Source organism: Sceloporus occidentalis, unplaced genomic scaffold (genome assembly GCF_023333645.1).
Source record: "Sceloporus occidentalis isolate IW3139 unplaced genomic scaffold, rSceOcc1.0.p SCAF_5, whole genome shotgun sequence".
Classification (NCBI taxonomy): Eukaryota; Metazoa; Chordata; class Lepidosauria; order Squamata; family Phrynosomatidae; genus Sceloporus; species Sceloporus occidentalis.
In genome coordinates this window covers 187721680-187748862 of record NW_028316985.1, presented here as the reverse complement: position 1 = coordinate 187748862, position 27183 = coordinate 187721680, and the positions used below count along the sequence as shown (strand labels likewise).

Below are 27183 nucleotides of genomic sequence, written 5' to 3'. Positions count from 1 at the left end.
TCAAGCTTGCTCCATCCTCAATATGGCATCCCTTCAAGTATTTAAACAGGGCTATCATATCACCTCTTAACCTTCTTTTCTCCAGGCTAAATGTCCCCTGCAGTTCCCTAAGTCTCTCTTCATAGGGCTTCATTGTTTCCAGACCCTTCACCATTTTAGTTGCCCTCCTTTGGACACATGGCTCCAGTTTCTCCACATCCTTTTTGAATTGTGGTGCCCAGAACTGGACACAGTCTTATTCCAGGTGAGGCCTGACCAAAGCTGAATAGAGTGGCACTAACACTTCCCTTGATCTAGACACTATACTTCTATTGATGCAGCCTAGAATCGCATTGGCATTGGGAGGGGAGGCAGTCCTCTTGACCCCCATCTGTTCTGGGGAAAGGGCTTTTCCTCCAGTTCAGTGGTGGCGAACCATGTGCCTCTCTGTGGGCTCACACGCCATCGCCTCAGCACAGAGTTCGCCAGAGTTTGTTACTAGAAAGTCAGAGGGACATGGCACTTTGTGATAAATAAGTGGATTTTGGGTGGCAGTTTGGACACTCAGTCTAAAACGTTTGCCATCACTGCTCCAGTTCACAAATGATCTAGAATTGAGGACTCAGCTGTGTGGTGGCCAGGTTTGCTGATGGCACCAGATTAGTCTAGATCAATGATTCCCAAAATTGGGTCCTCCAGATGATTTGGACTTTAGCCTCCAGAGTTCCAGACTGTTAGCCAAGTTGGCTGGGACTTCTGGGAGCTGAAGTCCAAAACACCTGGAGGGCTAATGTTTTGGGACCAGTGGTCTAGATCGTGGGAAATGGTAGTCTCACTCTGTTCTGCTTTGCTCAGGCCCTACCTGGAATAACACTGTGTCCAGATCTGTGCATGATAATTCAAGAAGGACATTGAGAAACTGGAGCCATGAGTCCAAAGGAGGGAGACCAAAATGGTGAAGGGTCTGGAAACAATAAAGCCCTATGAGGAACGAGTTAGGGATGTTTAGCCTGGAGAAAAGAAAGTTAAGAGGTGATACGATAGCCCTGTTTAAATATTTAAAGGGATTTCACATTGAGGAGGGAGCAAGCTTGTTTTCTGTTACTCCAGAGAATAGGCCACAATGGAGCAATGGATGCAAGCTCCAGGAAAAGAGATTCTACCTAAACATTAGGAGGAACATCTTGACCATAAGAGCCGTTGGCCAGTGGAAGACTTTAAATGAAGGTGCTGGGCTGGAGTATTTAACGGTTGAAATCCCTGCTGTTTTTCATTTTAAATGTGTTTATTTAAATTGCTGCGGTAATCTGGGTTGGATATTTAGATTGGTGTTGTTTTAATTTTATAATTGAAAGGAGACTCTTTTATGGGCCTGAGCGAATGTGTGCTGGCTTTGCTCTGAAGGTGACAGACCAATAAGGGAAAATGTCCTTGCTGCCCTGCCTTTGATGGCAGTGTTTTGACTTTCTCCCCCGCCTTTGCTGCCCTGAGTACAAATTGCCCTGCTTGATAAACCGGCTCCTAACCCTGATAAGCCTTTATGTGTGGCTGGCTTTTAGTGGGAAAAGCTAAACCAGAAGCCATGGTGTCAGTGTGTTGCGTTTACACCTTGCAGTAATAACAGCCCCCCTCTGCCTTATCTGATCTTGGAGGGATTTTATAACTTTCAAATGCGTCTCTGGCAGAGGACCAAACACACTGTCGTTTTTTATTAGCTTTCTCCTTTCTCCTCCTCCTCCTCTGCCTTTGCTAGCCTGCTATCTGTAATATCGTTCCAAGGAATATGTATTCCATTCCGAGGGATATTGTGAAACAGTATTTTAGAGTTCGTTGTCTCTGTCCATTAGAGGGGTCCATAAAACAATTGTGGCAGCAACAGCAGCAGAAGCAGGCTCTCAGTAACTCATCCAAACCGCCGGTGAGATTTCCAGTGGGCCATCAGCCCCAATAAATCCCCTTTCTCCCTCCCTCTCTTCCACACCAGACTCCCCTCTATCTCTGGATCATCATGAAAGAGACAATTATCCGTCCAAATGCAGAGCAAGAGCCTGTCGGAGGGATCCGCTCCGACCGAATGGGAGAGCTTGCACTCAGCATGGCCAATGAATCTAGCGGGGCTTCTTCCAGCTCTTGCTTGGAGGGTCTGTGTAGTGCTGGGGGTCCCTGGAATGAAACTGGAGGCCTTGGGTCGGGGATTTGCTCTTGGAGCCAAGCATCTAAAGCATGAGGTTTGTGAAAAGGGCTACAAGCCTGGCTCCTAGGTGTGTGAGATCCAGGAGGCAGAGAGACCCCAGTTGGAGTCTCTTTGGGTTGACTGGGTGGGGAGGGGGACATGGTTAGCATCACCCTCCCTTACAGTAAGGGACTGGGCAAGCAGACTGCAGATCAGAGAATCATAGAATCCTAGAGTTGGAAGAGACCCCAAGGGCCATCCAGTCCAACCCCCTTCAGCCATGCAGGAACTCTCAATCAAAGCCCTCCCTGAGACAGATGGCCATCCCATCCTCTGATTAAAGACCTCCAAGGAAGGAGACTCCACTGCACTCCGAGGAAGGAGTGTGTTCCACTGTCGAACAGCCCTTACTCTCAGGAAGTTCTTCCTAATGTTGAGGTGGAATCTCTTTTCCTATAGCTTGCATCCATTCCTCATCTATATATGGATGTGAGAGATGGACAATGAGGAAAGCGGATAAGGAGAAAATAAACTATAGTTTGGTTTTTTGGGCTATAAACCCTTTTGAGATGTGGCACTGGGGAAGAGTGGAGAGGATGCCATGGATGGCCAAGACAGCAAGCAGTTGGGTCCTGGAACAGATCAAGCCTGAACTCCCTGGAAGCCAAGGTGACTAGATTGAGGCTCTCATACTTTGGGCATACCCTGAGAAGAAAGGACTCACTGGAAAAGACAATAATGCCAGGAAAGGTGGAAGGCAGAAGAAAGAGAGGAAGACCGCACGCCAGTTGGATGGACATTGGTGGGTTACAGACCGCCTATTTGGGGCGGGCTGTACCCACCCCTTTCCCCGGTGTATCGGGGACTCAGCGGCTAGAATGGCAGCCACTGAGGCCCTGATCCGCCGCTTTTCAGGCTGCGGGGAAGCGGCAAAACGCTTCAAGCCCCAAAGACACCCCGCGGCGGCGGTGAGGGGGAGAAAGGGGCCGCTTGGCCCCTTTCTCCCTTGCTTCGCTGGGCGCAGTCATCTGAAGGCTGCACCCAGCGAAACAAAGCGGCGCCGCAAACCAGGAAGGAGCTCCGAAACGGAGCTCCTTCCTGGTTCGCGCTAAGGGCGCACTAGGCGCCCTGGCGCGGAGCGAGGATGTCACGTCCGCACTGTCCCGTATAGAGGCGGCGCGGCCGTGACGTCCTCATGGCTGCGGCCGTCTGGAACGGCCGCTGTCATTTTTTACGCGCAGAGCACGTATTAGGGTTAGGGAGGTGCGGAAGCACCACACCTCCCTAACCCTAGTACGCGCTCTGCGCGTACTTTCATGGCGGTGTGTAACCCGCCTCTGTTAGGGAGGCCTTGGTCCTGAGTCTCCAAGACCTGAACAAAGCAGTGGAGGATCAGGTGACTTGGGGTGTCTCATTCATGGGGTCCCTATGAGTTGGGGGCCAACTCGGAGGCAGCTAACAACATAGTGGCAGAAAGGGTGGAAAGGCTGGAAACCCAGAAAGAGAAAGCAGCTGCAAAGAGGTAGGAAAAGATGAGTATGGGTGGTGGCGGTGTTTAGTGGTTAGCCCCAACCCCACAACCCCTCAGATCTTTGTAGGCCAATTCCATCTCTGACCCAAAGCTCTGCCTACCTCACCATCGTCACTGCTTATAGTTTCACTGTCCACCTGCCTTTGGCCTGGGCACTGGAGCTTGAGCCGCAGACCTTTCCCACAAGTTGGACATGAGTCAACAGTCTGATGCGTTAGCTAAAAAGGCGAATACAATTTTAGGTTACATTAATAAAAGTATAGTGTCTAGATCAAGGGAAGTCATAGTGCCACTTTATTCTGCTCTGGTCAGGCCTCACCTGGAATATTGTGTCCATTTCTGGGCAAAACAATTCAAAAAGGATGTTGAGAAACTGGACTGAGTCCAAAGGAGGGCCACCAAAATAGTGAAGGATCTGGAAACCATGAAGCCCTATGAGGAGAGACTTAGAGAGCTGGGTATGTTTAGCCTGGGGAAGAGAAGGTTAAGAGGGGACATGAGAGCCTTGTTTAAATATTTGAAGGGATGTCATATTGAACAGGGAGCAAGCTTGTTTTCTGCTGCTCCAGAGAATGGGACAGAAAGGAGCAATGAATGCCAGCTCCAGGAAAAGAGATTCCAGCTCAACATTAGGAGGAACTTCCTGAGAGTAAGGGCTGTTTGACAGTGGAGCACACTCTCTCAGTGGTGTATACTGGAGTCTCCTCCTTTGGAGGTCTTTAAACAGAGGCTGGATGGCCATCTGTCAGGGATGCTTTGATTGAGATTTCCTGCATGGCAGAGTGGAGTTGGACTGGATGGCCCTTGGGGTCTCTTCAATCTCTAGGATTCTAGGGTTGACCTCCAGCTCTTGGGGAATAAAAACACCCACGTAGGTACATATGGGGTTGAGCAAGGGCATGTGCAATGGGTCATACGTGGCCCAGCCACCCTTCTCTCTTTTGGGTTTTGCAACATCAGAGAGGCCTCTCTTTCCAGAGGAGAAGACGGGCTGATGGGAGAAAGGGAGAGAGATTGATAGCTCCCATTGCGAGAGGTGCTTTTATCCCAAAAAAGATTTTAATTCTTTCTCTCTCTCTTTTGGTTTGGCTTTCATGTAAACCACACCAAAAGGTAAAGGCTCCTCCGGGCCTCCGCTCCCTCCCAGGTTGCTCAGATTTCGGAGGGTGGGATGGAGGGCCGCTGGGCCTTTGATGTGGCTTCAAAGTGCGCCTCGCCAGCCGGGGGTCTTCACTGCCAAGGCCTTTACGCAAAACAGGGCGCCACCACGGCTGATCCGAAGGCACAGCTTGGATGCTGGCCGGGCAGGTCGTTTTTCCTCCTTTATGGGCATTGTCAGATGGAGTGAGGACTGCTTCCTTCCTCATCTCCCCCCAACCCCCCCCCCCCAAAGGGTGAAGGAGGGGCTTCCTTTACTGGCTCTCCCTCTGGCTTGCTTAAAAGAGTAAGATCCTAGCGTTAGAAGGGGCCACGAAGGCCATGGAGTCCTCAGAAGTGGCCACCTCCTCCGAGGCAGTCCTTTCCACTGTTGTTTTTGTCCTCTTTTTTGCTTTTAAATGTATTTACATTCAGAAGGGATCTCAGTTACATGCAATAATGTTCTACTGTATAACAAAAGCAGGAAAAGAAAAACACAAAAGGAGAGAAAAACAAAGAACCACATTAGCTGTAGGTATCTATAAAAGCTGGCCACAAATATCCAAGTGTAAATCCATTTGTTAATTCTTTCAAATGCTGCAAGCATTGTTAGGTCTTCTATTCACTGGATCACAGGTGGAGAAAAAGGATCTTTCCAGTAAAGATGTATTAATCTTTTAGCAGGATGTGAAAAATCCACTTCCATTGGCTATTTGTTATTTTCCAAGGAACAGGTAAATAGTTCAAAAGGACACACATGTCGCTGAATATCAAGGAACTTTCCAAAACCACTTACTTGTGTGATAGCTTCCTCCCAAAATGTAGCTACTCTGGGACAACTCCAAAACATATGCGTTAAGGAAGCATTAGCAATATTACATCTTCAACAGTTTGCTGATTTAGAAAGCTCTTTCTTGGACAGACATTGTGGCAACCAGTCTACCTAAAAGAACAATTTCTGCTGTCTAAGACATAGTTGGAGATCTACAGTCATACTAGTTACAGATGTTAAAACCAATGGCCATTGACTTGTCAGAGTTGGATATTGCAGTTCTGTATCCCATTCTCGCTGTGAACCTTTCCTGCCTTATTTATTTATAGATAAAACAAATGTATATATACAGCTTGTTGGTTTGGATACGTGTTTGGCCTCAGTCAATGCCTCCAGTATTAAAGGAACCTCAGATGCACCTAAAGTTGCAGGGCCATATTTGGATTGCAGATATTCAGTTTCTACAAATTCATTTGTAGATATTGCCAGAGCTGACAGAGGAAAGGAGGGCAGGAGGAGGAGGAGGAGGAGGTGAAGTGAGGCTTTGGAGCCATAGAGAGGTCAGAGCGGCCAACCTGGCTCCGATTTGGGGCTGGCAACTGGGGTCTGGAGAAGAGCCAAATGCCTGCGATTTCACAGAGGGAAGAGGTGTGTGTGCGTCTCTGGAAGATGCGTGGCTGAGATTCGGCTCCCTTTTGCCACTAGAGGTCAGGGATGCGCCGTCGCAGGGGATCCTGTCCCAGGTCCAGCTTGCTTTCCTGCTGGCTTTGCCTGGCCCTGGGGAGGTCAGCTCTGCCTTGACCCTGGCCCCAAAGCGGCCAAAGCGGTATCTAGGACCCCTTACATTTCAGGGGGACTCCAGGAGGGGTGACAATAAGTAGTAGCAACAAAAGGGCTGCATGTAATGGTTGTTAATGCCTTGCAGTGCAAGTTCCTTTCTTCCCTCAGCCTTCCAAGGGCAGTTGCTGGCTACGTCTTGCTTTGTTGTTGTTGTTATTTGTCATCAAATTGATTTTGACATGTGGACCCCCCTTCGAATGAGAGACCTCCAGGAGCTCCTCAACAGCCCAGCTCAGGTCTTGCAAATGCAGGACGGAAGCAGGTCTTTCCTTGGCCACTTGGAACGCCGTCTTCCTCGTTTCTTAACGCTTCCCAGTTTCCTCCAGCATTATCGGCTCTTCCAGGTTTCTGTACTATTGTCTCCTACGTCCAAAGTACGATAGCCTCCATTTAGTCGTCTGGGTTTCTAGGGAAAAGGCTTCCTTTGCAATAAAGCCCACTGATTGTCCTTTGGGAGGTTCAGCCCAGCCCCATATTTCAAATTAGTTGATTTGCTTTTTGTCAGCTGTCTTCATTGTTTGAGAAATCAGAAAAACGGTGGCTGGATGGGTCTGGCTTTGGCATTTAATGATCTGTCTTTGCACTTGAGGATCTTCTCAAAGTCCACCATCGTGGCTGATTGTCATCTACTACCCATATATTATAGACATTGGCTGAGTCTCATCCCATGAACTTCCCCTCCGTCCCGGATATCTCAGGATTAAAGTTTAAAACGAGAATATTTGCTTCAGGGGCATTTTTTCTATTTCTTGAAATGCAGTGGGATGGAGATCCTGGAGCTTGGCTGATGTTCTTGGACTGCTGCTCCCAACAGCCCTCATGGTCAGTGTGTTCCTCAGTTGTTAATGAATGCTGGGAGTTGTAGTCTGACAGTATCTGGAGCACTGCATGGCTCCTGACCCAGATTTTTTTGGGGGGATGCTGCCACCCACAAGGAGCTATACAGAATTTGAAAGAGGGGGTTCCCTCTGCCCAGCAGATAGATACCTTCAGGCTCCGTTTTGGGAGCCGAGTCTTTCTTGCCCAGGTGTGCCTTGGTCACGGCTCATTTCTCTTCCATTTACCCTCTTGGGCCAAAGGCTCCATGGGTGGCGGTGAGGTGTCCTTCTTTCCCTTACTCTGCAGGAAAATGCTGGATGCATGTAGGAAGGCCTTCCTTCTTCTTGGAAGTATAGTGTCTAGATCAAGGGAAGTCACAATGCCACTCTATTCTGCTTTGGTCAGGCCCCACCTGGAATAATCCTGTGTCCAGTTCTGGGCACCACAATTCAAAAGGGACATTGAGAAACTGGAGCCATGTGTCCAAAGGAAGGTGACCAAAATGGTGAAAGGTCTGGAAACCATGAAGCCCTATGAGGAGAGACTTTGGAGCTGGGTATGTTTAGCCTGGAGAAAAGAAAGTTAAGAGGTGGAAGGAGTGTCACATTGAGGATGGAGCAAGCTTGTTTTCTGTTGTTCCAGAGAACAGGACATGGAGCAATGGACGCAAACTAGAGAAAATGAGATTCTGCCTAAACATTAGGAGGAACTTCCTGGCAGTAAGAGCTGTTTGACAGTGGAAGATGCTGTCTTGGAGTCTCCTTCTTTGGAGGTTTTTAAGCAGAGGTTGGATGACCATCTGCCCCGTTTGGTTGTGTCTTGCTGCATGGCAGAAGGGGGCTTCATGGCCTTTGAGGTCTCTTCCAACTCCAATTTCCAAATGACTCTATAGACCAGGGGTAGGCAACCTTTTTGAGCTGGGGGCCGGGTTGCTGTCCCTGAGACAACTGGGGGGCCGAAAGGGGGGGGGAGCTTCCACCCTCCGGAGGCGGGGCCGCGTGCCGGGGGTGGAGCTTCCACCCTCCAGGGGCGGGACCGCATGCTGGGGGCGGAGCTTCCACCCTCTGGGGCGGGACTGTGTGCCGGGGGTGGAGCTTCCACCCTCTGGGGGCAGGGCTTTCTCTGCTCCCTTTCCCAACCTCCTGTTGTCTGAGAGACAGCTAGAAGGGGGGGATTGGGAGAGGGGGTGACAGGCGCGCGCCTGCTCCTCCTGCCCTTCCGTGGACCCCAGCTGCCTCTCAGAGAAGCAGTAAGGGCCCGTGAGAGGCAGGAGCAACAGGAGCGCGGCCCCAGCTCCTGTCCTCGGGGCTTTGCCAGGCCTGAGGTGTCCTCCGAAAGACACCTCAGGGATGCCAAAGCCCCGTGGGGAGGAGGAGGCGTGTGCCTGCCCTCTCCGCCCCTTCTTTCAGCTGAAAGGGCTCCAAGGGGCCCTTTCAGCCGAAGGGGAAGGCCGAAACCACTCTCACTGTTAAAGCAGACCTTTTAGCATTGAAAGCACTGAAAATACACAGAAATGCACTTTGGAAAGTCACACTGTCTCACCTTCAGAAAGACTGCATGTCCCACAAACTGACATATCGCCATCACTACCACTCTCCTTGTAAAAGCACACCTTTCAGCATTGAAAGCACTGAAAATACATAGAAATGCACTTTGGAAAGTCACACTGTCTCACCTTCAGAAAGACTGCATGTCCCACAAACTGACATATCGCCATCACTACCACTCTCATTGTAAAAGCACACCTTTCAGCATTGAAAGCACTGAAAATACATAGAAATGCACTTTGGAAAGTCACACTGTCTCACCTTCAGAAAGACTGCATGTCCCACAAACTGACATATCGCCATCACTACCACTCTCATTGTAAAAGCACACCTTTCAGCATTGAAAGCACTGAAAATACACAGAAATGCACTTTGGAAAGTCACACTGTCTCACCTTCAGAAAGACTGCATGTCTTCATCTTCCTCCTCCCTCCCTCCCTCCTCCTCCTGCTCCTTCCTTCCTTCCTCCTTCTTCCTCCTCTTCTTCATCCTCCCTCCCTCCCTCCCTCCTCCTCTTGCTCCTTCTCTCCTTCCTTCCTCCTTCTTCCTCCTCTTCTTCATCCTCCCTCCCTCCTCCTCCTGCTCCTTCCTTCCTTCCTCCTTCTTCCTCCTCTTCTTCCTCCTCCCTCCCTCCCTCCCTCCTCCTCTTGCTCCTTCTCTCCTTCCTTCCTCCTCCTTCCTCCTCTTCTTCATCCTCCCTCCCTCCCTCCTCCTCCTGCTCCTTCCTTCCTTCCTCCTTCTTCCTCCTCTTCTTCATCCTCCCTCCCTCCTCCTCTTGCTCCTTCCCTCCTTCCTTCCTTCCTCCTTCTTCCTCCTCTTCTTCATCCTCCCTCCCTCCCACCCTCCTACTCCTGCTCCTTCCTTCCTTCCTTCCTTCCTCCTTCTTCCTCCTCTTCTTCATCCTTCCTCTTCCCTTCCTCCCTCCTCCTCCTCCATTCCTCCTTCTTTCCCAGCGCTTGCCCCCGCCCCCTGGGAGGCCAGAGGCCATCCCAGGGGGCGGGGGAAACGGAGCGCTCCGGCGGCCCCAGCGCTTGCCCCCGCCCCCTGGGGCAGCGGCAATCGGCGGCAGGGTTGGCCAGGGGCCGGTCCTACAGTGCTCGCGGGCCGCATCCGGCCCGCGGGCCGTAGGTTGCCGACCCATGCTATAGACTCAGGGTTAAATAAATCAGTTGATAGTGCTACTGGATCCTTTCTTCTTTTCCCTGATTTTCTTTTTAGTTCTGTTATACTGCAGATGTCTATCATATTTATTCTATGATATTGAGGATGTCATATGGAGGATGGAGCAAGCTTGTTTTCTGCTGCTCCAGAGACTAGGACCTGGAACAATGGATGCAAACTACAGGAAAAGTGATTTCACCTCAACCTTAGGAAAAACTTCCTGATATTAAGAGCTCTTTGACAGTGGAAGACACTGTTTTGGAGTCTCCTTCTTTGGGGGTCTTTAAACAGAGGCTAGATGGCCTTCTGTCACAGAATGGCAGAATGGGGTGGGACTGGGTGGCCCTTGGGGTCTCTTCCAACTCTGATTCTGTGATTCTTCTCCTGGCCTCATTGATTTCTGCGTGCCAGACGGGCAAGTGCACATGAAGGAGAAGTAGCAAGTGACCCACCAGTTTGTGAAGCATGCTCAGGGCTGGAGTAGCCCTGAAGCATTTGGCAACCCATTATTTTTTCGCATAGCCAACTTGGATCCAATCTGTCTGGAAGTCCACATTCTCACTTTTAAGCCTGCCTGGGCTTTGAGGTCTGCAGGGGAGGCCCACCACCCTCAAAGGTATATTTAATGAAGTTTTGGGGGAGGCCTTCTCAGTAGCTGTCCCCAGATTATGGAACTCCTTCCCAAAGGAGAGCAAACCAAGTGTGTATCTGCATGCCACAACTATGGCCCTTTGATACCACTTTGCTTTTGGTCCGTCTGATGGAATCCTGGGATTTGTAGTTTGGTGAGGCCAATAGAATTCTCCGTCACTCTCCTGAACAATAGTACTAGGAAGTCTAAAGTCCTTCCCCAAATTGCCAGTTTCAGGATTCCATAGGCAACAGCAGTGAGAGTTAAAGTGGCATCAATAGAAGTCACTTGCCAGGAGGGCTTTGATGGTGTCTTCCTGCAGCTCTAGGTTTCTATGGAAGCGATATAATTGTGTAGTGTGGACAAATCCACTGTTGTCGTGCTGCTGGCAGGTGGAAGACCATTCTTTTTGGGTAGGCCTTTAGCCACCGACTGACTGCAGCAGCCAACGTTTTTAAACTGGTATTGCTGGATTTCTTCATATCTTACTGATTATTTATTATTAGTGTGATGTTTTGAAATTGTTTTAATGGGTTGTTTTAGGAGTAGAATCAAGATCTGTTTCAATGTGTATAATTTACTACGTTTTCATGCAACTTGTTTCCTAATTTGTTGGAAGCCGCAATGTCTCCCATCCCCGAGAGGAAGGCAGGATATTGCACACATATCCATAGATTCTTACTTATGGATTCAACAATCCATGGCTTGAAAATATTTTTTAAAATATGTAAATTCCAAAAAGCAAAGCTTGATTTCACCATTTTATAAAAGGGTCACCATTCCACTACACCTTTGTATTTAATGGGACTTGAGCAGTCATGGGTTTTGGTATCTACGGTGGGTCCTGGAACCAAACCCTAGCAGATACACCAAGGGCCCAGTGTGCATACTTAACATATTATGTCCTGCCCTAACACTCTTCCCCCTCCATGTATCCTAGGAAGTAGATTTACTGTATAGACTTGATTATAAGTCAACCTCATGTATAAGTCGAGGGCAAGCTCTGGGGCCAAAATTATGTATTTTGCTATGGCCCGTGGATACGTTGAGGGTAAAACATAGGGGCATATAGCAAAGGATCTAAAGGATGAAGCAAAGCAAAACAATGTCAAAGAACTTCCAAAATTCCAGCAGACGTAACCCTTTGTGTTTACTCTTAAGGTTGGATGGATTAGAGAGTAGAAGGGGTCAGTGCTTCCAGGACAGATTATACTCTTGCTTTTCACCAGGAGATGGTTCCTTCTGTTAAATAAGAGTTAAGATACAGTACTTACATTGACCCATGGATAAGTTGACTCAGGTTTTGGGGGTCAATTTTTTGACTTAAATTTCTAGACTTATACGTACAGTAAGCCTATGAAAGCTCATGCTACAATTTCTTTCACTCATTTAGTTTCAGCGGTGCCGCGAGATCCTTTTGTATATTGATTTTCCAGACTAACATGGCTGCATCTCTAAACTCTTCTCCCCACTTCGCCCGGTGCCTCTGCTGCCGGCTCAGACGCTGCTCTCTGACAGCGGGCATGCTGTCGGCATCCGTCTCGGGCTTCCTGCGAAGAGCAGGGTTGGTGGCCTCCTGAGACCATCTCCATGCTGGGCTTTTGAAGACTGTCTGCCTCCTGGTTCCCTTCCACTCACTTCTGAACTCCTGTCAGTTCACACGTACTGCTCTGGAGCTGGTGGATTTTCCTCCCTGTCATTTGAGAGTGGTGTTATTGAACGAGAAAATCCCTGCTCCGTTTCAGACTGTCAGTTTAATTGGAAGGCTGAGCGGCACACTTTTCTGCCGCTCAGAAAATCGCGGGCATGGAGCTCCTCTTGGTGGGGCTCCCTCTCTGTGCCTCTCCCCCCCCCCCCCAATCTTATGCTTGCTGCAGATTAAAATATTAGGATTACCAGCAAATGTGGTAAAACTGGGGGTGAGTTAGTGGATCTGCCAGGTTGTCCTCCTTTCTCTCAAGCACAGCTCTGGGAATATCCGCACCTCGCTTCTCTGACAGAATGCATTTTGCAGACGGTGTCAATCAAGAGTGAACCATTCAGATTTCCCAGGATGCTGCAAGAATGCTTTCATGGATCTCTGGGGCCCAGATGTGGAAGGCTTTTATTGACAGGGGATGAAAAGAGGAACGTATCCAAAAGTAAAGTAACTCTTGGTTCTTAATGCATCCGGTGACGGCTGCCACATGGCTTCTGGTCCAGCATCGGCGCAGCTGGGCCGTAAACCGATCATTCTGGCAGTACATTGGGCTTAGGAAAGTCATCTGTGAAAGAGCAGCTTGGGAGTGTTTGTGCAATTGCAAAGGCCTGCCTCCCATTGTTGGTCCCGAATACCGTTGAGCCGCTGAATCAATAGCAGCTTTGTAAGTCAACGCCAAGTACGTTCCCTCCATTGCACAGTACTGGCTTCAGTTGGGATTAGGAGTCGGCCTATAGTCTCCAGAGAGAAGTTGGAGACTGAAAGGCAGAGAAAAATTCCTAATGGGAAGTTCTAAGGGTTGACCTCTGTTGCAAAATAGGGCAACACCAGGAAGTATTTGGGGGCCTTAATTTTCTGTCTGCTTCTGTTCTGCAGGCCCAGCAGCAGAGGAGCCTGGATGGCGTCGTGTCTCATCCCTCAAAAGCCGGTCTCAGGAGACCGAAGAAAGAGGTGCATGCAAGTCCAGACCCAGAGGTCAAAAACACCAGCCCGATGTCTGAGCAGGATTCTGGCATCTTGGATGTGGAAGACGAAGAGGAGGACGAAGAGGCAAGAGCATCCAGAATGCGGGGGGACAGCTGTGGTGGGAAGGCTTACCCAATATCCAAATCGCTTGGGAGAAAGGGTCACAGAGGGAAGGGGGAAGGTGCCTTTGGGGAGAAGCCATGCCTTTAAATATAGGGTCTTGGGGGCAGGCCAGGGCTCGGGGGTCTGTTCCTCTTTGGCCTCTGGGTTGTCAGGATTTGCCAGCCAACCTTCTCTTTCCAAGAGGGAATGAGTCCCTCTTCACTGGCTCACTCTTTTTCTTTTGCCATCTGCCCCTGTGTGACTAGTGGCCTAGCGGAGCAAGCTCCTGCTGCATCCCAATCAGAACCCACACAAAACCCACAAAACAGTGATGCCTTTATTGGGTCAATGAAAAATGCACAAAATACGCCATGAAAGCTTTTGAAGCTCCACTGGCATCATCAGGCAAAGGTATTAAAAATCATACTGGAGAAGGAAAAAAAATGATGATGTTCGAGTCATAGGTTTACCTTCCATCAAGATGTTGTTTTGGGGAGTCTTAAGGGATTATTGTTAGTTTTGTCAAGAAAGCCCTAGGAGAGGGTCACCATAGGCTGGGGTCATCTTGAAGGCACATAAGAACAACAGCAACAGCAACAAAGTGAGATTACCATCTTGAAAGCACCATCAAAATCACCAGCCCTCCAAAAAGCAAAAAGAGAGAACAAGCCAAAGAGTGTTAAGTCATATTAGGCAACAACTGATTCTCTTCACTTTCAGATTAAATATTCTGAGAGAGGTAGTGGAAGAATATACTGCCTTGGAAGGTGGTGGAGCTTCCTTCTTTGGAGGCTATTTTTAAACAGATGCTGGATGGCCATCTCTTGGGGGTGCTTTGATTGTGAGTTCCTGCATGGCAGAAGGGGAGGGGTTGGACTGGATGGCCCTTGGGGTCTCTTCCAACTCTATGAGTCTGGTATCCCAGCCCCACACTGATTCCAAGCACTGATTTAGCACATCCCTGCCTCATTGGAATGCGGTAAGAAAGAGATTGAAAGAAGAGGACTGTATCTTCTTCTCCAGATTATCTCCCCCACTGGTTTGTGTTAAAGAGCATACAAGACAAGAGACTTGGCCCATGCAGGAATGAGGAATCAAAGGCCAAGGGGGTCAAAGGAGACCCATCACCTGCTCTTGAAAGCTAAGGAGTGGTCTAGCAGAACCAGGCAGGATGCAAGTCCTCCCCAACATCTGTCTCCTGATGGAGGTTGTCTGCCTGGTTGCTCAAGGCTAAAGCAAGTTGTAGGGATTTGAACAGGAGAAACATAAGAATGAAATAATCCTGGGTGACCAAATAGAGAGAACAGCTTCCTAGGAAACATTCCAGGGACATTGGCATGGACTAAGCAGGGAATACACTATGTACATTGAGAATTCAGGTTTCTTCAGTTAACTAAATCCAGTCTCTGTTAGAGTAGAAAATGCTGAACTAGAGAGTCTGACCAAATGTCCAAAAGTTGCTTCCTGTGCTTCTGCAAAGTCTTTTTATAGTTTTGCCCCAATGTGGGTAACATATTTGTCACACTGGAAACATACAAGCTGGAAGGCTACTGTTGTGTCCACTTGGCCATCTCAGGTCTGCGGGTGGCTTTAGGGGCTAGTGCAGTAGATAGAGCCTTTCCCTTTAAATGAAGCACCAGAAAGGTGTGCAAAAATAGGGTCTGATGGAGTTGCAGCGGCTTCTCCACTCTCTCTTTTGGCCCAAGTTGCTTGACCTCATGGCCTGCCTTTTTGGCTCTAGCGAGAGAACGGCAGCTCTGCATCAGTGAGAGGATTTCTATTCTCCAAAGACAAATCACAACAGAAAGCAGGGAGGGATAAGGAGAAGGGGGAGAAGCTCAGCTACTGAGCAGCTGATAAAGAGGGAATCAGGCAGGAAGGAAAAGGCAGGACTGAGCCTGGCTGATCTGGTGGGAACCTTTTGGTGGAACGGAGGCTGACGGAGTCAGAATCCATGTTCCCCCTCCATTTAGAGGGATCTCTGTTTGCTGCTGTCGAGGGGAAAGAGGGCTTGCCCAGGTGAAGGGTTTTCAGAGCACCTTTCGAAAACCAGGGAGTCAGGTTTGGGGTCTGCCTGATGCTCCCAGGCAGGGATAGACTTTAAAGCATTTCTGACCTGCTTTTGCAGCATAGCAGCATAGGAAGCTGCCTTATTCCCAGTCAGGCCTTAAGTCCATCCCAATATTGTCAGTACCCTTTCTGGATTTTGGGTGGAGATAGGCCTCTGTCATCCCAGCCTGGGGTTGCCAGTGTTGTACCCCAAGGCCTTTGGCACACAGAGAGTATGCTGTGCTCCCAGACGGCTGAGTCCCTCAAGCTGTTTCTCAGCCCTCACTTAAAATACTGTAATATAGCAAAAAGAAGCAGGCGTGCTCCAGAAATGGAGTTGTAAAAGCAGAAAGAAGCAACAGCAAATTTAGAGCACATTCCTCCCTCCCTGGAGAAAAAGGCATTCATGGGTAGATGACCCTTACCAGAAACACTGAGGTGGGAGGCTGGAAGGAATACTCGTTTGGGGGTACTCTTTATTCAGAACTGGGGCAGTCATTGAAAAGGCCCTGCTTTTGGTCTCTGACAACTTTGGCCCCACAGCTGGGATGTAGGGAGAGGCCTGGTGAGAGAGGAGAAGACAGGCCCTGTGGCCCCAAAGGTTTGTGAAGGATTGCACCTGCATTACCCTGCTGCTGGGGATGGGGACAGTTCCTAAAATGCCTGCCGTCAGTTTCATGCAGAGGCCAATGTGTCAGCCATACTAAAAAGCTTTGGGGTGAAGCACCAGCTCCCTTGGCTCCCTTGGCAGAACAGCTTGGATCCCCAGAACCTCCCGTGAAAGAACTTCTAGTAGTCCAGAGACAACGACGACTACAACAGCAGCAGTATAATTCCTGGAGCCCTTGTGCAGTTGGTGCCAGTCAAGAGTAGACAAAACTGCCCAGAGGTTGACTTAATGTTTGTTGAAATAATTTGGCTTCATAGGTGCATTGCTCCTTGGTGGTTAAGTGTGGTCAAGTGAACCTCAACTTACGGCCGTCCTCTGAGTGAGAGACATGATTCAAGAGCCCTCTTGGTCATCACTAGACCTGCAAATTCAGGGCAGTAGCCATGGCTTCCTGGATGGACTCAGCCCACCACATCCGTTCTCTTGCCTCCTGTCTTCCATTTTACCAGGCATTTCCCCAGTCAGTCACTATTTCATGATATGTCCAGAATACAAACCTCTCCTAGGGAGAGAGTTCAAGCCTGCTTCACTCTTGTTCTTTCTGTTCTGTGCCATCAGGTCGCTTCGGTTTATGGCAGTGATGGCGAACCTATGGCACGCGTGCCAGAGGTGGCACTCAGAGCCCTCTCTGTGGGCACATGTGCCATCGTCCCAGCACAGAGTTTGTTACTAGAAAGCCAGAGGGACATGGCACTTTGCAATAAATAAATAAATGGGTTTTGGGTTGCAGTTTGGGCACTCGGCCTCGAAAAGGTTCACCATCACTGGTTTATGGTGACCCTCTGAATGAGATTGCTCTGAAAGATCCTTGCTGTTAGTAGTCCTGTTTGGGTCTTTCAGAATTCAGGGTAGCAGCTGCAGCATTCTTAACTGAACTATTCCACTTACATCTTCCTCTTTTCCTTCTACCCTCCATTGCTCCCATCATTACAATCTTTTCCAGGGAGTTGCTTTGCTTTGTGATACATCCAAAGTACAACAGCTTTGGTTTAGTCATCTTGACTTCTAGGGAGAGTTCAGGATTGACATACTCTCAGACACTCGGTTTTTTTGTTTTGGTCCTTTTGGAAGTCCTCAATATCTGTAAAACTCTCCTCCAGCACCGCATTTCAAATTATTTTATTCCCTTCCCATCAGCTTTCTGCCCTGTCCAGCTTTTACACCCATTTATTGTTGTTAACTGCCCTCAAGTCGATCTTGACCCTTGGTGATCCTATGGATGAAACATTTCCAAGACCCTCTGTCCTCCCCTGATCTGCTTAATTCCTGCAACCCCATAAGACCCCTAGTGACCTCCTTAATGGAGTCCTTCCTCCATCTGTCCTGTGGCCTTCCTCTCTTCCTCCTTCCCTCCACCTTTCCCAGCATTATGGCCTTCTCCAAGGAGACCTTCCTTCTCCTTTGATGTGTCCAAAGTACGACAGCCTCACTTTGGTCATCTTGGCTTCTTCCAGGGAGATCTCTGGTTGATCTGCTCCTGGACCCATTGGTTTGTCCTTTTGGCTGCTGTCCAGCCCTCTTCTCCAGCCCCACATCATCTCAAATGCATTGATTTTCTTCCTATCTTCTTTCTTGACTGTCCAGCTCTCACATCCTTCCATGGTATTAAGGAATACGATGGCTTGGATGATTCTGACTTTTGTGCTCAGTTGTATATCCTTGCATTTTAGGATCTTTTCTAGTTCTTCCATAGCTACTCTCCCCATTCTTAATCTTCTTCTGATTTTCTGACTGCAGTCTCCATTTCTATCAATCTTTGATCCCAGGGATGAGAATTCTTTTACTATTTCTATTCATTGTCTAGGTTGTACTTGTGAAGGTCCTCGGTGGTCTTTATTTTTGTTTTCTATATCTTGGTCTTCCTTCATAGTTGTTCCAGGTCTTTGAGGTTTTCTGCTAGTATTATGGTGTCTTCTGTGTATCTCAGATTGTTGATATTCCTTCCTCCTATTTCCATTCCTCTTTCTTCTGTGACCAGTCCTGCTTTTCTTACAATATATTCTGTATACAAGTTGAACAGAGAGGTGAGAGGATACAACGGCTTGTATGATTCTAACTTTCCAGCTCTCCCATCCATCCATCCATCCATCCATCCATCCATCCATCCATCCATGGCAATAGGGAATACAATGGTTTTTACACCCATAGCACTTTCCCTCTCTGATCACAGACTGCTCAAAGAGGTTCACAGTGGATTAAGAGCAAAGTGTTGTAAAAACAATACTAAGCTCACGGAGGCAAAACAGCCGGGTAGCAATGATTCCAGCCATACTCAGGGGAGCGCAGTCAATCCAAAGGCCTTCAAGGCTACAGAAGGTCTTCACAAGGGGGCCAAGGAGGAGTAAAAGAATGAATGCAGCAGCTCAAAGAATAATCAAGAGCGGAAATCTTTCTTCCACTACACCAGAGTCTTTCCAATTTCAGAAGCATTGGCCAGACTCTCAGACTGATTAGCTGTGAATAGAGGCATGTTCATATTGCAGAGAGAGTGAGAAACAAAACAGTTTGTTATTTCTTGAAATGATTACCCATAAAGTTTGGTTTCAAGATACTTTGTGGAGCAGGGGTGGCCAACTAGACATGGTCCCGTGGGGGGCATACACAGAGCCCTTAACAGACCTAATAGTGATAGTGCCACTCTATTCTGCTTTGGTCAGGCCCCACCTGGAATACTGTGTCCAGTTCTGGGCACCACAATTTTAAAAGGATGTTGAGAAACTGGAGCCATGTGTCCAAAGGAGGGCCACCAAAATGGCGAAGGGTATGGAAACCATGAAGCCCTATGAGGAGAGACTTAGGGAATTGCTGGGGATGTTTAGCCTGGAGAAAAGAAGATTAAGAGGTGATATGATAGCCCTGTTTAAATATTTGAAGGGATGTCATATTGAGGAGGGAGCAAGCTTGTTTTCTGCTGCTCCAGAGAACAGGACCCAATGGAGCAATGGATGCAAGCTCCAGGAAAAGAGATTCCACCTCAGCATTAGGAGGAACTTCCTGACAGTAAGGGCTGTCTGACAGTGGAACACACTCCCTCGAAGTGTAGTGGAGTCTTCTTCCTTAGAGGTCTTCAAACAGAGGCTGGATGGCCATCTGTCGGTGATGCTTTGATTGTGATTTCCTGCATGGCAGAATGGGGTTGGACTGGATGGCCATTGTGGTCTCTTCCAACTCTGTGATTCTATGATTCTATGACCTTTCCCCCAGTCTTAAAACAAAACACGCTAAATGCCCCTTGCACCCTGCAACTGGAATGTGTGCGTGAGGCACTTTTGCCATGTTTTTGCCCTGCTCTGAAGTAGCTCCAGGAAGGATCTTTTTGAAGCAAGAAGTAAAACAAATAACACCTTTAAAAGACTCCTCCTGGGCCTAAAACAGCCTGGGGGGGAAGAGGAGAAAACTACACTGAAACAGGTTTCTATCCCCTGAACGCTGGCAGAATGTGGCAGCAAGGGCAGAGAGGGTGCCATCTTATCCCTACCCCTGAAAGAAACTGTCCCTCCTCTTAGCTGGTCCCTGTGTTCCCTTCCTGTGATCCCCTATCCAGGTACTTCCCTTGGGTTCTTTTGAATGCATATGTGCTGTTTTGTGGGTGGTTGCATTCCCTTGTTTTATGGTGACCCAGTGTGTTTGTGCTGGTATCCTTCTAGGTGCCTGGCGCCCAGGATCTGGTGGACTTCTCACCGGTTTACCGCTGTTTGCACATCTACTCGGTATTGGTAAGTGACCAAGCATCTCGCCTCCATTTTGTGGCTATTATGAGAACGTTGAAAGTTGGTCTGGGTTCTTCAAGACGGTCTTTGAGAGCCAGCCTCACTTCTCCTTCCCTCCCTCCTCCACAGATATCAATGTTCTGTTGGATATAAGAAAAGGAGTCTCAGACAAGGAATAGTTGGACAGGGAAAAGAAAGGCTTTGGAGAAGTAGCAAGACAAATGAAGAGATTTTTGGGAGGCAGGATTTTTTGGTGGCGGGCAAAGCCAGGACTCCCTGGGCTGGCTGTGTTTCTGGTATCTGGTATCCTAGGAGCAACAGCAATTGTTCCCTTTACTCTCCTGTCGCAAGGCAATTGCAAAGTTCTCCTCTTGGTTATCTTCTAACATTATTGCCAGAGGCAGGCATTGCAGTCTGACACATTCTTCAAAGGCATTTCTGCCCCTGGAAGATAATTTAAGCCAAACAACCTCTCAGGATCCCACTGCAACCTTTAACTGGCCCTTAATGACTGCGTAGACTCTGGGGGTACATTCAGGTTTATATCAATTATTGATCTCCCTCTCCTTCTTGTGCCTCCAGAGCTCCCATCACTTCAGTCCATGCACTGGTCACTAAAACAGAGAGACAGGGAAGCAGTAGGAAGCTATAGAAAGGGTAAATGCGAAATCTTAGTGAATGGAATGTATGTGGCATCTACGCTCACTAGAAGATCCCATGTGACCAGAGCCTGGGGCAGCAGCATCCGCACAATCCTCTGGGGTCAGCAGCAGCTGAGGATCAGAGGAATTTGCAGGATCCAACCTGCCCTTCTGGGGCCTGAATGTTCTTGGTCAACCAGAGGGGATACTGGGTGCCTGTCCTCCCTACTTGTGGTGGATGCTGAGCCTGCTCCTTCTGGTGAATCAGGCCCTGTAGGCCATGGCATTTATTGCACAGTTTATTGGCTGGAATCCTGTGGCTTTGCCTCAACAGGAGTAGACTCATTCAGCCAGTAGCTGAGTTGTGAGTCAATGGTGGGGAATCCTATTTGATTCCAAAGCTCTGCTTTAGTTGCAGCTCAACAGTAGAATGTAGGCCATTGTGTCTCTGTGTCTCTCTTCAGTCCAATCTGTGCATTCTTACTTCTTGTGTCTGGGCATATGCACCTGCCCCTGTTTTAATTGTGCAAAAGGCAGAATGCCCCTTGTAATGCCAGCGAGCGAAGACATGGCATGCCCTTGCCAAGATTCTGGAGAGGGCCTGCGAAGCATTGTACCATGCTGCTTGCACCAGCTCTTTTGTGGCGTGGCTGCCTTGTGTCTCCAGTGTTTGGCTAGGTGTCAGTGGCTGGGGAGGGGAACTTTGAGCCCCCTCTTCATCCCAACAGCCTCCTCCTCCTCTGTTGTCCTTGTGTTAAAAGGTATGACTTGGTGGCTCACCTCTCCGGAGAACGCTGTTTTTATCTTAGCTCCTGCGCTTTAGGCAGACGACCTCCAAGGTTTTCCTGATGTGTCCCTGTGGAGCTTTGAGAGCGTCTCTCTGCTCACTTGGGTCCTTGTTCTGCTTCCTTGTGTTGCATCCTGATGAATATTGGAGTGTGTTGGGGTCTCCTTCCTTGCAGGTCTTTAAGTAGAGGCTGGATACTTTGATTGTGAATTCCTGCATGGCAGCAAGGGGTTGGAATGGATAGCCCTTGAAGTCTCTTCCAACTCTATGATTCTGTCATTCTATGATCCTAAACTCTTAAGAACTGAGATTGAGAAATTTTAACATCCATGAAGCAGCTTTGAGTGAGAAGCCGAAGGCTGTAAAGCGAACAGAGCAGCAAAGTGTGGCTTTTGCATGGTGTGTGTGACACACACGTATACCCATACAAACACACACACACACTGAGATGTTAGGCCTGACCTCCGAGGGACCCCTGGCCTGTGGCTAATTCCTGAATAGGCTTTTGCGCCTCCGTTTTGGAGCATGCACCGTGTCAGCGGTCAGGCGGGCACCAGAGAAAATGTTCACATCGCTTTCGGCCGGAAGGATCATAATGTAATAGCTCCAAAAAATGCTAATATTTGTCATTTCCAGTAGCGTTATCTAAGCACTTGGCCTGCAGTTGAAAAGGCCCACTTTGAATAAATACCGCCGTATTTATTATTTTTAGTGAACCCGACCTTCCTGTCACCTCACTTTTATGGCTGAGCAGCTTATAGGTTCCCAAAGGATTATTGGAGAAAAAAGCCCTGCTTCTCCCTCTGCCAGCCCTCCTTATCAGCAGGGCAGGAGTTCACATATTGTAACGTAAGGGTCAGCGGGCGGTCATGGTCTCAGAGACCGGCCCAGGCACCTGTAAATCCTTCCGTCAGCCCGGCCGCGGCAGCAGACGACAGAGGAGGCTCCGCCGAGAACTTTCCAGGAAGCGCTGAACTTTGGCAGGAAGGGCAGCCGGGAGGGAAAGGGAGCCGGCTGGAGTTGAGCCGTGCTGGTGGACGGCACTGGACGCTGGTGGGCCCTGGGACGCCACATCCAGCGGAGGTTATGAGTGCGTGCTTCTTACAGAGGGGACGAAATATTCACTTTAAGTGCTTACTTGGGTGTAGAGAACCCACAAAACACACCGTTATTGAAAAGTAGGCATTGTGCCCAGTAGAAGGGCCCCAATATCTTTGGCAGAATGGGGAGATGCTTTGGTCAACCAATGTAGTGTAGTTGTTTGGTGTTGGAGAAGCACTTTGGGAAGCTAGGGTTTGAATCCTTAATCTGTCTTGGGTAAGTCACACTTTTCCGTCCTCAGAGGAGCACAATGGTGGCAAACCCCCTCGGAAGACAACTTGAGACCAGCATGGAATCGTGCGTTGAGTATTCAGACTCCAGGAAACGGGGTTTCGTGTCCCCACTGGGCCATGGCAACCTACTGGGTGGCTTTGGGCAAGTCACATTTTCTCAGCCTCAGAGGAAAGGAATGATGGCAAAGCTCCTACCAAAGAAGTCTTGCCAAGAAAATCCTAGGAGAGGGTTGCCATAAGTCAGAGTTGGCCTGTGTGGGATGGTGGTTTGAGTGCTGGTGTAGGACTCTGGGAGACCTGGGTTCAAATGAGGTGAACATTAGTCAACAGTGTGATGCGGCGGCTAAGAGGACCAATGCTATTTTGAGCTGCATCAGTAGAGGTATAGTGTTCAGATTCAGGGAAGTAATAGTGCCACTCCATTGTGCTTTGGTCAGGCCTCACAATTCAAAAAGGATGTGGAGAAGCTGGAGCGTGTCCAAAGGAGGGCGACTAAAATGGTGAAGGGTCTGGAAACCATGCCTTATGAGCAATGACTTAGGGAGCTGGGGATGTTTAGCCTGGAGAAGAGAAGGTTAAGGGGTGATATGAGAGCCCTGTTTAAGTACTTGAAGGGAGGCCATATTGAGGAGGGAGCCAGCTTGTTTTCTGCTGCTCCAGAGAACAGGAACCGGAGCAGTGGATAGAAGCTAAAGGAAAATAGATTCCTGCTCCACATTAGCAGGAACTTCCTGAGAGTAAGGGCTGTTTGACAGTGGAACACATTCCCTCAGATATTTTGGTGGAGTCTCCTTTCTTGGAGGTCTTTAAGCAGAGGCTGGATGGTCATCGGTTCATGGGGATGCTCTGATTGTGAGTTCCTGCATGGCAGAAGGCGGTTTGGACCTGATGGCCTTTGGGGTCTCTTCCAACTCTATGATTCTGTGATTCAGATCTCCATTTGGCTGTGGAACCCTTCTGCACAGCCTAGGAAGAGTCATCCTCTCTCAGCCTAAGAGAAGAGCCATGGCACGACTTCTCTCAATAAATCTCCTTAAGAAAATCCTGTGATAGGGTCAGCAAAAGTTGAAATTAACTTGAAAGCACTGAGGAACTACAAAGAAATGGTTCAAGGAGAAGCCAGAGAATTTGGCCTCCCCCTTATTTGTCCTAAGCAGAAATCTGAGGCTTGGTTGAGGGTCATGATTAGGTGTCCTTCATGTACACAGGGAAATCTTCTCCCCAAATTTAAAATGTGGTTATAAATCACAACCCACTTACCCATTAAAGCACTGAACTTCAAAACCCAATGTCCTGGGTATCCATGCCAGGCCCAAACAGGCTGCCATAGACTCCCAAATTTAATTGGAGTGTATTAACAGACTTTAGTTTAAGGAGGAGTGCCAAATTGTAGGTGTTTGTTTTCGGAGTACATGAACCGTCATGACTGCAAGAAAGGAAGACTGGCAGATGTGGCATAGCAGACAATGATGTTTGGTGAATGTATGAATATCTGGGACAAGTTTGTGGGATGACTTAGGGGCTGAACAGACTGCCCCTAAGGGGTGGCCTGCAGCCGCCCCTTTCAGCGCCAGATCAAGGCAAAGCGGCTCCTTTTTGCGCCATGGAAAGGGTACCAATAATAATAATAATAATAATAATAATAATAATTTTATTTATATCCCGCCTCTCCCTATGGATTGAGGCGGGTTACAGTACACCCCGATAAGATATAGAAATGTACAAAATATACAGTGTACAAATTATAAAAATAAAACCAATCCTACATAATTCCCTATCCTGCCCCCATAAGCAAAAACAATAACAATAAAATACAGATCAAAAATAGTTAAAAATCAGCGGACAGAAGTGTGGCAATTTGGGGCAGACAGGGACCAACCATTAGAGTATCGGAGGTTGGTCCTTTGCTGCCACCGTGGCACCTTCTGGCACTCCTTTTGGCACTGCGTCATCTGGACGCAGAGCCAAAGGAGCGCTGTGACACTGCCTGCCATGCGGTCGGGCGCATGGTGTGACGGCGGCAACAGGGCAGCATCGGGCCATGCATCATGTGACGCCACACCCTCACTCTGCACAGCTATTAGTTACAGTGAGATGAAATTTAAAATGAACACAATCAAAGATCACAGAAGAAGCATGCAGTTGATACAACATCTACTAAAAAAAAAGGCGCTTTCATGCCTTGTGTGTGTGTGACTCCTCCACACCTGTTTCGCGTTTCGTGACTTCTTTTGAGCAGCGCACCAGGCGTAGCTGAGCTCATCTTTGCCATAACTCACCCTGCAGAATCCAATTCCAAAGAGCCAGGCCTAGCTCCAGGCGATAGCTCCCTCCCAGAACTGGAGATGACTACCAGCAAGACTTCATTTCAGCTGGAATTGAGGAGCATGGAGGAGATGCCCCCTTCATTAGCAGCATGTAGGAACGGCACTGCTGAAGATGAATTTACTGTATTTAGGTGGTTGCTGTTTTGGTATGCCATCAAATCAGCTTCAAAGGAACAAAGTTCCTCAAGGGTCCATCACTCCAAAGTTTCCACAAAGGCTGGACCAGAGCAGACAGCCGAGTGGACTCTGCTTAGTAGCTGCTGGTTGCAGAAGAGGTGCAGCACATGAAGGTGAAGGGGACAGAGGGTCACAAAGGGATGCTGGTCTTGTGCTTTGGAGCTGTTCAGGATGGGAAAGCTCTCAGGTTGCCTCCAACCATTCCTGGGACCCCCTGGCAAAGGTCCTTCAGAGCAGCACTTCTCCGTCTCTTGGGACTTCACCTCTTAGAAGCCCTGGGCTGGTCAGTGCTGAGATATTTGACCCAAATGTGGAAACCCATTGCTTTAGCGGAGATGCCAGTTGCTCAATATTCCTTGGGCGAATGGCATGGGCCTGACATAGCCAAGACCTCTGCTGTGCCAGGGTTTCTCTGGGCTTCCTCACACCAAGTCAGCCACTGCCTTGGTGCCCCAGTTTCAAAAGGGTTGACTCATGAGAAGGAAAGGGGCCAGACTCAGCAACCTGAGAGTAATGGAAGGAGCCAGTTTGCAGGGGGCATTCGTCTTTCTTGTTAAGAACCCCAAAGTCTGTGGGGTCCTATGCCTCTCTTCTGCTGAAACCAATGCACAACTCATCATGGCAACACCTTCCTCCTGCATGGCCCCTTATTTCCCTTCTGCCGCCTGAGCCCAGCTGGATCCTGTAGTTGCCGTTGAGCCAAATTCTTTACGTGGATAACCTAAGATCCTTGCAGTATCTCCATGTCTGAAGGAGTATGGCTGGGGAAAGCTTGGGGCAGACAGGGAGAATTCTCATTTGGGCTTTGTTGTTGTTGTGTGCCTTCATTTCTGACTTATGGTGACCCTAAGGCAAACCTATCATGGAGTTTTCTTGGCAAGATTTGTTCAGAGGCGGTTTGCCATTTCCATCATCCGAGGCTGAGAGAGTACAACTTGCCCAGGGTCACCCAGTGGACTTACATGGCTGAGTGGGGATTCAAACCCTGGTCTCCAGAGTCATAGTCCAATGCTCAAGCCCACTACACCATGCTTTGGGTTTGCTTTGGCCAGTTTGTGAGGTCCACATTTGAATGGATGCAGATGCCAATGCCGAATGGTAGTTTCTGCCTCTGGTCCCTGGAAGGGTGAGGTCAGAGAGTGAAGCTGTTCCTGCTGCTCCTGCCTCTTTCCATCTCTGGCACCCCATCGGCCCGCTCTGGCCTGTCTCCAGGTCTCCTGACTTGGCTGACCCAGCAGTGCCTGGTGGAGCTAGATAGCTATAAACACGGGGCTGAGATCATCGGGAAAGGCCAGAGGGAGAAGCTTTGTGCGCTGCATTGATAAGGACACAGGAAAAGCCATTAGAAGGACCGAGTGTCAGTGACCGGTGATAACCGCCTGCGGACCGCCTGGCTCTGGAAATCTGGAGAGTGGCGGCCAGCACTTTCATGTCTCCCCTGCCCCTGCCCTCCTGCCCTTGCAGCCACCCCTGGGCTGGCTTGACCTGGTGACCCAGTTTCTCCCCAGGATACACTGAACGCTTCCATTCACACAGGCCTGCATTTTGTCCCATGCTGATAGGGAGACTCAACAGGAGGCTTTGGGTCTCAAGGCTGAACTTGGAGGACAGGCAGAGAGACAAGAAAGCTCACACCAAGTGCCATGACACAACAAAATCCAAAATCCACAAGCAGCGATACCTTTATCGGGACAACCCCAAAAGCATAAAATGCATCATGCAAGCTTTCGAAGCTTTACTGGCTCCTTCCTCAGGCAAAGATGTTAAAAATCCTGCAGGAGAAAAATGATGATGATCTTAGAGTCACAGGCCTGTATTCTCTCTGAGATCCCATTAAGATGGCACTGATTTCAATGTAGGTAGAGGCCATCCACGTTATTGACCATTTCAGGATAAGGGAGAAAGGTCAATAAAAGACAGATAATATCTTTTTGACTCCATTAGCAACAGAAAAGTAACTTCCCCTGCGATCCAGCTGATCCAGGTGCCAGAGTTCCCTTAGCATAATCAGCAGGAGTTGGTCTCCCACAACCGAAGCGGGTTTCCCATCTTGTGCTCCATGGAGACTCCCAGAAGGAAGAGCGGAGGCTCCTCTCCTCCTGCTCCAGTTTGGGGCATCATTATTACTGTA

At 48.8% G+C, this 27183-nt stretch overlaps 1 protein-coding gene across 1 annotated transcript in view; it reads left to right on the top strand.

The window, feature by feature from the left end:
• EXOC6B (exocyst complex component 6B) overlaps positions 1 to 27183 on the top strand; it is a 249521-nt gene that overhangs the window by 109637 nt on the left and 112701 nt on the right. The window contains exons 7-8 of the mRNA XM_089526458.1: positions 13166 to 13339; positions 19724 to 19792. Of these exons, the coding sequence (XP_089382584.1) occupies positions 13166 to 13339; positions 19724 to 19792 (243 nt within the window). The remainder of the gene's footprint in view (positions 1 to 13165; positions 13340 to 19723; positions 19793 to 27183) is intronic.